Below are 12,444 nucleotides of genomic sequence, written 5' to 3'. Positions count from 1 at the left end.
GACCATGAATACATGCTAATGTTGGTGAATACACCACCACAATCAGTTATTAAACTGAGAAAAAAAGGCATGATGTTGCTCATTTAAGGATGGCTATTATTATTATTTTTTATTTTATTTATTTTTTTGCTAAAATAAGCTGTATTACACTTGCATCGCTGTTCACCCTAAAGCCGGTTCCTTTACCTGAAAGAGGTTCAGGTGTTGTCCCACCAGAGTGATCTTCCTCTCAACGTTGACAGGAAGCAGAGAAGAATCCTGTACTTTCTCCACACAAGGACATTCCTGCTGACAAATTATTAATTGTTATAACATCCATATAGTGTACATATACCGGGATGAGCACACACCCTTACTGTCTAGACCTACATCTGGAATCTACTCAGTGTTGGAGCACTCCTGATGCTGTTAACCTCATTTCTTTGTCATCAGTTCTGTGCTGCAGTTTTCTTCACTTCCCCTCGATGTTTGACCATCTGTTAGAACATCAGGTTTAGGAACTCTAGCGAGGCTCATGTTTCATGTTACACTTGGTAATATGCACCTGGGCACCATTATCCTCCCTATATATGCTTGACAGACTGTCTGCGAAGACATTAGTCAACTGCAACCATGATGTAGTTTTTAAAATCATCGTATAACCCACGACACCCACGCTGTTCTTTGCACCTGGTGAAAGATAGAAGTCATAATCTCTTAACGGGGATTACTTTTCAGACATAAACCTAAAGCAGGAGTAACTACCCCATTTTAATAAGCCACTCACAACACAGAGTGACTACAAAAACAAAAACAAAAAATCTGAAATACTAAATGTGCAAAAACATGACAGCAATGGAAAATTGGACACCAGAAAGGAATATGCATCAGTATGATTGGGTAAATTGGTTCATGGTCTGAGTTAGTGCAATATTCACAGGAGCACTACATGAGGTCAACAGAATGGCAGGGAGTGTCATGAGTAAGAAATTCCAAGTTAGCGCCTTCAGTTTCAGTTCAATCCTGCAGCTTTACTTTATGCCGCTGATCTCAAGACAATCATTTACCTCTCAATGACAGAAGAATGACTGAAGATAAGAATTATGGACTTCAGTCCTCTGCAGGGTCTGTTTGCATGAAATACTCTCCTGATTGAAGCTTCTGATGTCCCTCCAAAAATTGCGCCTTCTCTTTTTTAGCTTGATGTTTTCTCTTTGTAAAAATACAGCTGCTGCCAGGAAATTTATCTTAATTTAGGAATAAAAAGCTAGTTTGGTTTAAACAAACACAATCTTAATAACTGGAGCTTAAGAGGTGTTTTGCAAAGAATTGAAGGAGCCCTGGAGAAAGAGGGTTTCTTTATTTTTGCTTTTCCCCCTCATATTCCCTCAATGTCAATCATTTGTGGCCACAAGATGTAATTTTATCCACAAATTAGTTATTTTGCTGAAAATAATACAACTAATTCACTCAGTTTAGCTACTTTGAGGCCACAAAGTACAACTTTTCCCCTCATGTTTGTTATTTTACATTTGAGAACAAGTTGTATCATGTTGCCATTATTTAATTACATTGAGGAAACTAGTTATATCTTGTGTCCTCAAAATGAATTACTTTTTTTTTTTCTATTGTCACCTCAGGGCTCCACAAAAATTGGACAGAGTCACACTGACTCTTTCCTGGCTGTTCACATTTAAGAAACAGCAAACAGACTAGTGGGGGGGCTGGTCTCATCATCTAACACTCAGAAAAGATGGGGAGGCGTGTCACTTCAAATATATATTCCCTATTAAAGTTAGGGTAGGTCAGCTTTAGTAATACAGGTGCTAAAGCACAACCTTCTGCAGGGAACAGGATGCAGCTTCTGCACTCACCATAAAATAAGATTCAGCAGAAGAATCAGACTGGTAGTTTGCTGTCGACTCAGAGTTGGGCTGAATAATTGTATCGGGGGATTGTGTATTGATGAAGGACTTTTCAACAGATGAACCTGTTACAGGTTCTATGTCAGCACCCTCCTCAGTCTTCTCCCACTCCTTCATCCATGGAGGTGCATCACTCTCTTCAGAGTTGGCCAGAGGAATGAACTCCTTACTGTTACTGGCAGAGAAGTCTGTTAAAATGTCACTGGGGATGGTTGAAGAGCCCAGCACTTCACCAGACAGTCCCAGGTCGACCTGGTCACTGGTGTTGCTGGGTAGTGACGGGGGGAAAATGGTGTCAGTGATATTTACAGATTCAGTCGTCATCACTGAATCATCTGTGTCTCCTGAGAAAGCTCTGGTTGTGCCAGTGTGTCCCTCTGTTGCCTTCAGCACATCAAAGTGAGTCCCAGCAGTGGTGTTGGCATCTCTGTGTGTGGTGGTGGCCTGGCTGGTTATCCTGATGGAGGGGGGAATTGTGGCCAGGAGAAGGGATGATGTGGATGCAGCATTGGGGGTAGTGGGTGGTGTCACCACAGCGCTAACTGTAGGGACGGCTGCTTTGGTAGGAACAGATGTTTGTGTTGTCGAGACTACTGTTGTAGACGGCAGGACAGTGGGAGGAAAAGGGGTGTGGTTTCTGGTGGATGGTGGGATGGTGGGAGGCGGAGGTTTGAACTTGATGATGGAGAAGCATAAAAGACAAATGGAGGAGAACAAAAGCAAGGAGAAACAAAATTAGGAGAAATTAAACTGAAACAAATGTAGAACAAGAATTAAAGAAAGAATAAATAATAAAAACTATGAAAAAAAAAAAAAAACAACACCAAAGAAACAGTGCAGGGAAAGGTGATGAATGCTATTCATGAGTCAAGCAAACAAACAATCATTGCCCTCTGTGTTGACTCACATTATGGTTGTAGATGGTGACTCCTTTGCTGCAGGTGTGTTTGTGTGTGCAGACATGCTGATGGATACACCAGTTACACCCCCAGCGACTGCTAACACACCCCTGGCATCTGGTAGAGCACACAGCAGCAGTACACACTGATTAATATGAATGAACCTTAGAGCAACCTGTGTTCTTTGACACATTGTCCCTTTTTAGCATGAATAACAAGCATATAAACAGTTAATAACACATTTATAAGCACTACAATGTAAAGTTTAGCAGAAAAAATCGTGTAACAATGTGCATCACGGGCGGACATACTGTAGTGTGTTTGGGCCTTACTAAAACTGTTTCTTAAAATTATACTTCTTTTACTCAGGCATCTGTGTACGATAGTGACACTGCCACGTTGGCTACGATAAAGTGTGGAACTCTGTGCACTCACGGCCTGCGTCCAGAGAGCTCCTGTACCAAGCTGCAGTTGTAGAAGGTGAATTCCGTCTCTGCTACAGTCACATTCAGAAAACGCAGGGCCAGGGTCACCATCACAGAATCTACAAACGACAAAACACTTTTTAAAACACAATCATGACAGATAAATACAATTTTCATTTGGTTTTACAGCAGATTTTATTACAATGGCTTAGTTGTAATAAGGACTTACAAAAATGGCATTCAGAATTACAGAATAATAACACTAAGATAAGGCAGGAAACATACCATCTCCGTGGCCAATGGGGGGCAGACTACTGGCATCAGGGGTGGAACATGTCACACCAGAGGGAATGAGCATGGCAGGAGTTTCTGTGTCCTGGAAGAAGCAAGAGTAGGCCTCTCCTTCTCCTAAACTGGGGAGGCCCTCCACTGACACTGTGATCTGAAGGACAGAGAAATAATTATTAGTAACCAAAGATTCATTCTACCTCTACTGGGCTGGGAAAATCAAAAAATCTGTAAAGCAAAAAATCCAATTTGTGACATAAATGGAGTCAAGAAAGATGGGCCCACAGACTTAAGTGCATTACTCCCACTCTCCCCACTATATTACATCAGTCTTCTCCCCGCGGCTAATGTTGTAGAGGCTGAGGTGCTGGATACTGAGGCACTGCTGGGTCTTGTTAAAACTCCACAACCACTGACTGTTCACAGACCCTCGTTGGCACTCCTGGCGCTGGCCACACCTGAAATATCACAGTCAGAGTTGGGACCAAGAGATGATGCTTAAATAAATAAATAAATACTAAATACTTAAATTAAAGAAATGCTACAACAAACTGGAAAGTAAGTTGTATATTTAGGAGCAAATTATTTCGCTAAAATAAATACCTTACAATTAAGTAATAAATAAAAGGGAGGAATACGGACTCACCTTCCCTCCAGTACACACCAGCCACAGTATGGGTCTTTGGCAGCCAGACAAGACTGACAGTCCAGGTGATCTCCACATTCGGCCACTGGATGCTTCTCCACCTAAGAGTCATTAATAAATTAGGGCCAAACACTTGAACCTTCAGTGCTACAAGCTTGCGTGCGATACTCTCGCGCTCATATGTATCAGAATTTTTTTTTTAAACAATCTCTCATAAAGAACTATTAAGTCGCATCAGAGATACTTCCACTACGAAGGAAGCTTACAGACATAGTTTGATCATGTCTGATCATTAATGATCATGAGTGGTTGGTCTCGCTTGCGCTGAGCTTGCAGAACCTGCATGCTGTAGTGACATCTTTAAGTTTCTGTTTAGGAGGCAAGAAGTTGTACTGCAACTTGCAACATCCAGCGATACAACTATTGCACATGCCCACATAAGTTGTGTGTGAGCTGGGGGGGGGGGTTATGCACTGTTGCCAGACCAGGTCAGGCTCCCATAATTGGCTGTGCTGGCTGAACAAGTGAGAGAACACATTCAATTACAGACGAGCAGTTTCCCATCAGCATCTATGGCCGCTCACACGGAGACTGTAAGGAGTGTGCCAACACAATGGAGGCCACTTTCTCTGATCAATACCATTGTTGTGTCTGACCCAACACCTCCTGCTGACTGTTGTCGCCAACACAGTGGGATTCATGACCTTTGGCCTCATCTGCCAGCTGGTCTCTGTTTTCCTTTATGCTCTTTGCCTCGTATTCTTTTATCCTCTTCTTCTTTGAGAGACACAGCTTGTGGAAGTATCAAAGCCTGGAAAACTTGACAAACGATAAATTGTCTGACAAGCCGTGTTTAGTCTCGTGTATGGGGACATCTGGGTGAGCCGTTGAATGGACAGACTCATCGAAAAGGCTACAGCTGTTTATACATCTGCTGAGTTATTTCACATTTTAAACCTGTGAAAACTAAATCCTTTGATAAGAAATCTACAGCAATTCTCTTTAAGACTTACAATAGTTTTGGTCATAATATAGATGTGCGCTCCATTCTGGTCCAGTAAAAGGTCGCTGTTAATGGGTGAGTTGGGCTGTATGGTTATGTTGGCATAAAGCTCCACTTGACCATCTTGGCCCAGATATATCTGAAGAAGAAGAAGAAGAAGACCAGAAACAGAGGGGACACTTTAGAACTTGTGGTGGATGAGGTACATCAGCATACTGAGAGACATTCGTTGTATACAACTCACACTGCTGGCAAAATGACACAAAACCCAACAAAAAACACAAATCAAATCACACACTTGTGCAGGATCGCAGCAGAAGTGGCCATAAATGTGATTACCGCAGTCAAATCCAATATGAGGAACAGGAAGACACCCCTGGCTTAAGTGATTCGCAGGCCTTCCAATGCTCATGTTACCTCATGGTAATGAGATTAGCAGACATTTTTCATGCCTTTTTCCATGAGGCGGTCACGTGATCGCTGTCAACGGAATGGACGACGTGTTGTCCCATTAAAAGGATGCACTCAACATATAATGGCTTGGGAAGATTCTCAGTAATGCTTAGTGGTTTAGAAGTATTTATGCTATTTGCATGTCATATTTAGCAGAGAGTGAAGAGAGTCATGCTTTATTGAAGATGATCCTCACACACTTCTACTTGAAATCCGATGACAAAGTCTGTGTGTGTGTGTGTGTGTCTGTGTGCTTGTGTGTGTAGATGACTGACAGATAGGACTTTTTTTTCAGAAACAGTGATATTCATGACGTCTCTGGCAGATAATTCCCTCCCTTCACCTCAAAGATATGGTCAAAACTGGGGAAACATACTTATTCGCTGAGTTGAAAGACAGGATCGATATTACTCTGTTCATTAAATATGAAACATCGAGGTAGTTTGCTTAGCGTTGCACAAAGCCTGGAAGCAGGAGGAAACGGCTACATTAGTGCAGTTAAAAGGTGAAGCGATTTGCGTGCAAGCACAACTAAAGCCCCAAAATGAACACATTACATGTCATGTGTTGAACTGGCTCAAAAAGGCTGCTGAATGGGTGAAACAGCTGTAACTGTTTAGCATGAAGGGCAGTCCACGCTATGCGCGATGATAACTATCGTTTTAAAAAGCCGTCTACATCAAGAGGAAGGTGGAGAACAAAGGTTAATATTTTGTGTCATGTCAACCGTGATTGTGTCCCATTTCATTATTAAGCAAATTTTAAGCAGACTGTCGATAGATGCGTTTCCATGCAGATAAAATACGCTATGTAATGCTGCCAGAAGATGGTGGTAAAAGCATTATTACATATGGCTACAGCTGTAGTAGAGTAGAAGAAGAAAAGCAATCTGGAGGACTAAAATGGAAATGGTCTTCGGGGAGCGGATGCTCACATTGTTGTCATTCTAGTCATCTCTCAATGTTGATATTTGAAGCTGAAGCTGACCTAACAGAATTTTGTGAGAACAGTACCAATATCTCACAGTAAAAGAGAGCAAGCAGGCAGATTTCAATAAAATGAATCTACAGTGTTGAACTTCTGTCTCCATCTGTGTTGAGATCAAGCTGATGACTTCATATCTGACCCTAGTTTGACTGGCCAACTCAAATAAACTGGTGGGCTATGAAGTGAAAACACACACGCACGCGCGCACACACACACACACACGCGCGTGCGCGCGCACACACACGCGCGCGCACACACGGGTGAATGCTGTGGAATTTTCTAGCTGTGATATGATAATCCCAGTACAATAGTGTGTTCAGATGGCTACACGGAGGGCTGCTTTGATTTGCTACCTAAACGTACTGTCTCATTCTGCCTGTTTCCCGCAAACACATTAAATGAACACACTCTTTGGTACAAAACAAATTAGATCTACTTGACATCAACCCAATTAGCAAATGCCTCACAGTAGAGTTGTGCCTACAATTGTCAAATCTGGATGCCGATAAAAAGACACAAAAACTCTTGAGATGCATAAAGGTTCAGAGTCACCAACAATCCCATTCTGAAGTTCAGAGAACAAAATACACATGTATTAAATGTGGAATCATGGTGGCATGATGGGCTGTGTATGTTGGAACACTGGGAATGTGGGAACGACTGGAATCTTCCAGTAACATAGTGATGTGAAAGTATATTGGAGCTGACAGAAACTCCTATGAGAAAAACCCGAAACCTGCAGCAAGTGTTTCATCCAGTTTTAGGTGTGTTTGCTGGGAAATGATTCATCAACATTTTTTCAGAGGAGCAGCTGCAAGCGTGGGCCTGATTACCGTGCTTTATGGTGTGGTATTAAGACGGCCCTACACCTGGGTGATTGCCCTGAAAGGAAGAAATCAGGAAACTACCTTAATAGTACATTCCCCATGGCCTGAAACTTTCCATGACACACAGATCCTCTTTTTTCCTGCAAAGCTGGTGACATGTCGATGCCTGAGGAAACTGACACACACGCAAATGTAGACAGTGGATATGATGAGCCACCTTGTGAAGAGTCCCTTTGGAGTCCCCCAGGAAAGCAATACTGTGTCCGTCTCTGACGCTGACGGCCACAGCAGTGAGGTGGGTGGACAAGGTGTGCCACACAGCTGAAGCTTCCAGAGGCATACGGCTGGCCATTGGACTCGGGGTGTGGTCGGAGCCACAGGCATATGCCTTGAGGGTATTCTATAAAACATGAACATGTCAGAATGTGTTTACTCCACTGGGTTGTTGAAAAAGTGAAAGAACCATCATTTTGAGTTCAGTGTTTTTATTCATCTGAAACGCATTTATACTATTTGAAATGAACCTGCTTCCATATTCAATTGATACTGTGCTGGAGGAAGGTAAACTACAGCCAATCTGAACTGCAGTCATTCTGATATCAGTAAATTAAACTCATATGATATCACGTTATGGCTGCATTCATTTGGAATTTCACATTAATTGTATTCGTTATTTATGAAGTCTCTAATTGATTGATGGTTCAGAAAGAAGCCAATTAATTGTACGTTATGATATCCCTGTTTGTGTGTTTACTACGAACCTTTAACGGTGCAAAAACATGTCTCATTGCTCAGTGAATCAATAAAATAATCTGGTATTCAACAGCTAAAGCGAATTGTGGGCGCAGCTGTACAGTAATTCAGACTAACAAGTTAATATTGACATTTTCTAAATAGGTCTTTTTCCATTCTTTCCTGCTATTGCTTCAGAGCTTTGGAATCCTCTTAATTCATGTTAAGAGGATTGCATCGTGGATTCAAGTAGACTCATACTGAGGCAGCTGACTTACTCTTTTTGGTTTTGTGAAACAAGCAGTCCAAATCTGCTTCTCAGGTTTCCTATAAATGGCTTTGAAGGAACAGATAGAAATGTCTGTTCAAAGTTTTCTTGTTAGAAAAATAAGATTGTTTTTGTCTTTATCAAAAGGTGCTGAGGCACATCTTTCTCACTCCCTTCCTCTCCTCCTCGGACTCACTGTCCTTGTATTTTAGTGGGTTTTCAAAAGAGCTCTTATCCGCTCATGCCAGTGCTCATTAAGCAGTAGCACAGCTGATTCATGGTTAGTTTGGTTTATTGATCCCGAACAATCCCATTAAACGGCTCTGAGGGTTGGCGGGACCTGAGCGACTGCAGCTGCTGGGCAGAGCTATTCCCGGGGCATCTGGGAGCTCTGGGCTTTCCAATGACAGCCTCATTATAAAACTCGTCTGCCTGGAAATCTTTTCTTTCCTTCCTGTGATTCTGTTTAATCTGATTAATCCTGGCATCCTTTGTTACTTTGCCGGACTTTTGCTCTGTTGTGGCTTTCTCTGACCACTGGAACCAATTGAGTTAATCTATTCAGGTATGTAAAGACGACAGGAAATGATTTATGATGATGGGTAGTCCTGATATATGTACTACAAAACCAAGCATTGATGCCGTAACAAGCACGCAAAGCAGAAAACAATATTCTGTGCAATTCTGCAACAGAGAGCAAAGCATCATGCAACTTCTTTTGTTTTTATGTATTGTGTCCTTACCAGGGGCAGGTTGGCACAGCTAGATTTGACCTCATACTCTATGTAGGCCACCTCTCCTCTTCCCTCCACCTTTCCATCCTGGGTGTAACAGAGGTCGCGGGTGGAGTTGATGTGTTTGTCAAGCACATCCAACGGGAATGCACACAGAGCCGAGCCATCTGACGGGTTACTGTTTGTGGAGCTGATGCGGCCGGAGAAGACTCCCAACAGATTCTCCCCCTCCCGATCTGCGCTTTGACCCACCTGTAGCAACAAAGGCATGGGGGGGGGGGGGGGGGGTTCATGAAAGGTAAATATAGCCAGCATTAGTGCACAAACTCATACACTTACGAGACAGAAATTTAGGATTTTTGCTCCCTATATGTCATGCATTTAGGAAAACTGACATGATGATGATGTATGTATGCTATAAAATACCTGGGCTGCATGGAGTAGGTTGTAAGTCCTGGAGGGAGATGATGGGGAGTGGCAGACAAGAGGAACTTCCACATATGAGTAGTAGGAGGTATCGTCCAGACATACTCGGGCAGCGTATGTCCGATACTCCCTTGATGGTGATTTGATGTCACGTCGATAAAACAGGAAGTACACGTATGTGCGCCGTGTGAATGCTGTCACAAAATGGTGGTCGTACTCTGAGAGACGACCAGCCACGGCCAACTTCGCAGTCTCCTCATAAGAAAACACAGGATCTGACGAAAGGTGGCGGGTGGAGATTGGTGGGTGGCTGGCAGTATAGCCCCGACCCACATACATCACGGTCCTCTCCCGAAGCCCCACCACCAGCCCCACAGTTGATACTGATGGATCATTGGCAGCGACGTACTGCGTATCAACAGGCCTCTTAGTGGAGAAAAGAACAGTTCCGATTGATGTCAGGCTGCGTTTCTGACAAGTGCCCTGGTGGACGCTACCACAAGTGATCAACTCCAAAGCCTTTGGATCCACCAGCAATAATTTATTGTGATTACTGGTTGTCCTGGCCTGGGGACAGTTGAAATCATTGACAGGGGGGAGGCATTCTTTGCTGTCGCTCACGGGACCGGTCTCCTCTTCTTGCTCCAGCCGGAGTCCATCTAATCCGTCCAGCTGGAAGAGGTGGTCCCTGGCCCCCACATACACCGTACCCACAGAAGGGTCCGGGTGGAGTACCAGGTGCTGGAATTCGGTGTCATTCCGGGAAAAACGGGGGTAGGTGTGACCATGGGCAGTGGAAAAGGTGATGACGAGGAAGAGCAAGAGTAGGGTGGAGTTCAGAGCCTTCCCATGTAGCATGGCAAATATTCTGGAGAGGAAAAGAGAGCAGGATGACACGCATCCACTGACAGATGTTTGAGTTTAACATCGACAGTAAGGCTGCAATCTACTTCCATATAGCTGATTTTAGTGCAAAGGTTTAGACGGCTTAGGTTTAGGCCGAGATGGAAGTTAAGATGTGGTGTAAAACTTCTTAAGGATTGAGGCTTTCCAGAAATTGCTCATAATAACTACAATTTAAAGCCCTCGCACGAATTGTTTAATCATGCCCTTGTGACAGCTGATATTATAGTATATAATCACTTCTGCAGATATTCTATCATTTTTCTTGTCAATAAATGCAATGAAAAGACCAAACCATTCAATATTGTCGGTGCGCTCAAAGACTAATATATTACTTACTTTCTCTGCACCAAATTAGTCCACACCAAATCTTTAGAAAAAAAAAAAGACCAGACCGGAATCGTGCAATTCTGGGCCGATACTGATAACAATTAGGCTAACATTCATCGCAGATGCTTGTGGTTTTTTTCCCTTCACCATGTCACCATGTGACAGAGGAAGCATGTGGTAGTCCAAGGTGCAACCCAGCATGATATAATAATATGAATATTGCACTTGATATTTCAAGTGCATTTTGATGACAATACTTAATATACAAAGATCAGCTGCTTTTATTTCAAATCTTGGTATCACATCAGCCATAAAAAAACAAGTATCAGTCAGATTCTACAAAGGTCATATATCATGAGTGGATAACGTCTTACCATCTGTGTGCGTTGTTAAGCTGAAGACATCCCCCGCCGCATCACCTGGAATCATGTCCCAACCCTTTCTTCTTTGTCTGTGAAATTCAACAAAAAATAATTAACTAAGTGTTCACACAGTATAGACAGACATGGTGACAAAGAAGCAAAAGCATGCCAGAGATAGAGGCAAAGGGAGCAGAATAAGAGCGCCTGCTGCAACAGCTTGGAGGTTCAAAACAACTATCATTTCCCATCTCAACAGCCATCACCCAACACCTCTGACAAGAGTGGACACTTAGAGTCATCCCATTTGAGCTAACACCACTTTAATTATTGAACAGGTTCCTCAGACCTTTCACTGACCCTCAGAGAAAAAGATCACACAGGATAGAAAAAAAAACAGCAAAAACACCAGTGTTTGAATCCCACTTGTGACTGAGGACAAGAGAGCTCTGTACAGAAACACGGATAAATACGTAAATGGAAATTCAGTGCAGGCAAGTGTTATTTATAGCCCAACAATAAACATAATGACAAAGGAGGAAACTGTGTGGACAAAGCGATGTCAGAATGTGACATTTAGAAAAAATGCAGAGTTGTAGTGTGAATAGACAGCTGAGACATTAGGCATGCAGTGCCATCTCACCTAACTGTCTAAGCACCGGGGCTACAATCAGAACAAAGACGAGGGGGTTGACAGGGAGGAGGCTTGGACTCTGGAGTGTGTGTGTGTGTGTGTGTATACATAACCACAGGCCATCCAGGAGCAGGTGCATGTGTCCTAGTATGTGTCTGGTAAGTGGGCGAGAGTGTCTCAGAGCTGCTCTTCACTTATTCATGAGCAGAATAAGAAGTGTAATAAGTAATAACCTCCACGCCCACTGTCAAAGGGTTGGAGGGGAGTGTGTATGTGTGTGTGTGTGAATGTGGAGAGGAGTGGCTCTGTTACAGGCTATTAAACAGGCCTGTTAATCCATGCAGTCATTTAAGACAGAGGAGGAATGAGATTTAGAGAATATCAAACGATACAGAAAACATACATTTTTAAAAACACCTTGATTTTTTAATCTATTGGATATACTGGAAATATTTGCAAGCCTGAAAAAAAATGTTGCATGGAGCTTCATGGGGGAAAAAATCTAGCATATTTACAGTAATACTATCCATACATGTAGACAGTATTGCGTAGATCATGATGATAAAAGTACTATAATTAAAAGGCTTCATACACATGGCCTCATGGCCATGCATTTTCTGAAACAT

General features: G+C 42.7%; 1 protein-coding gene across 1 annotated transcript in view; it reads right to left on the bottom strand.

Annotated features, from left to right (window-relative positions):
- LOC147256165 (plexin-B1-like) overlaps positions 1-12,444 on the bottom strand; it is a 54,373-nt gene that overhangs the window by 17,946 nt on the left and 23,983 nt on the right. The window contains exons 2-13 of the mRNA XM_086214071.1: positions 11,200-11,276; positions 9,593-10,460; positions 9,176-9,418; positions 7,650-7,832; positions 5,176-5,304; positions 4,163-4,263; positions 3,842-3,974; positions 3,514-3,670; positions 3,239-3,347; positions 2,812-2,920; positions 1,854-2,579; positions 187-288 (exon numbers count right to left, since the gene is read on the bottom strand). Of these exons, the coding sequence (XP_086070197.1) occupies positions 187-288; positions 1,854-2,579; positions 2,812-2,920; positions 3,239-3,347; positions 3,514-3,670; positions 3,842-3,974; positions 4,163-4,263; positions 5,176-5,304; positions 7,650-7,832; positions 9,176-9,418; positions 9,593-10,450 (2,850 nt within the window). The 5' untranslated portion in view covers positions 10,451-10,460; positions 11,200-11,276. The remainder of the gene's footprint in view (positions 1-186; positions 289-1,853; positions 2,580-2,811; positions 2,921-3,238; positions 3,348-3,513; positions 3,671-3,841; positions 3,975-4,162; positions 4,264-5,175; positions 5,305-7,649; positions 7,833-9,175; positions 9,419-9,592; positions 10,461-11,199; positions 11,277-12,444) is intronic.

The sequence above is a fragment of the Aulostomus chinensis genome, chromosome 9 (assembly GCF_037954235.1).
Source record: "Aulostomus chinensis isolate RoL2024-O1b breed Wild chromosome 9, RoL_Achi_v1.0, whole genome shotgun sequence".
NCBI classification, from domain to species: Eukaryota; Metazoa; Chordata; class Actinopteri; order Syngnathiformes; family Aulostomidae; genus Aulostomus; species Aulostomus chinensis.
The sequence above is the reverse complement of the archived record's forward strand: the minus strand, read 5'-3'. Positions and strand labels throughout refer to the sequence as shown.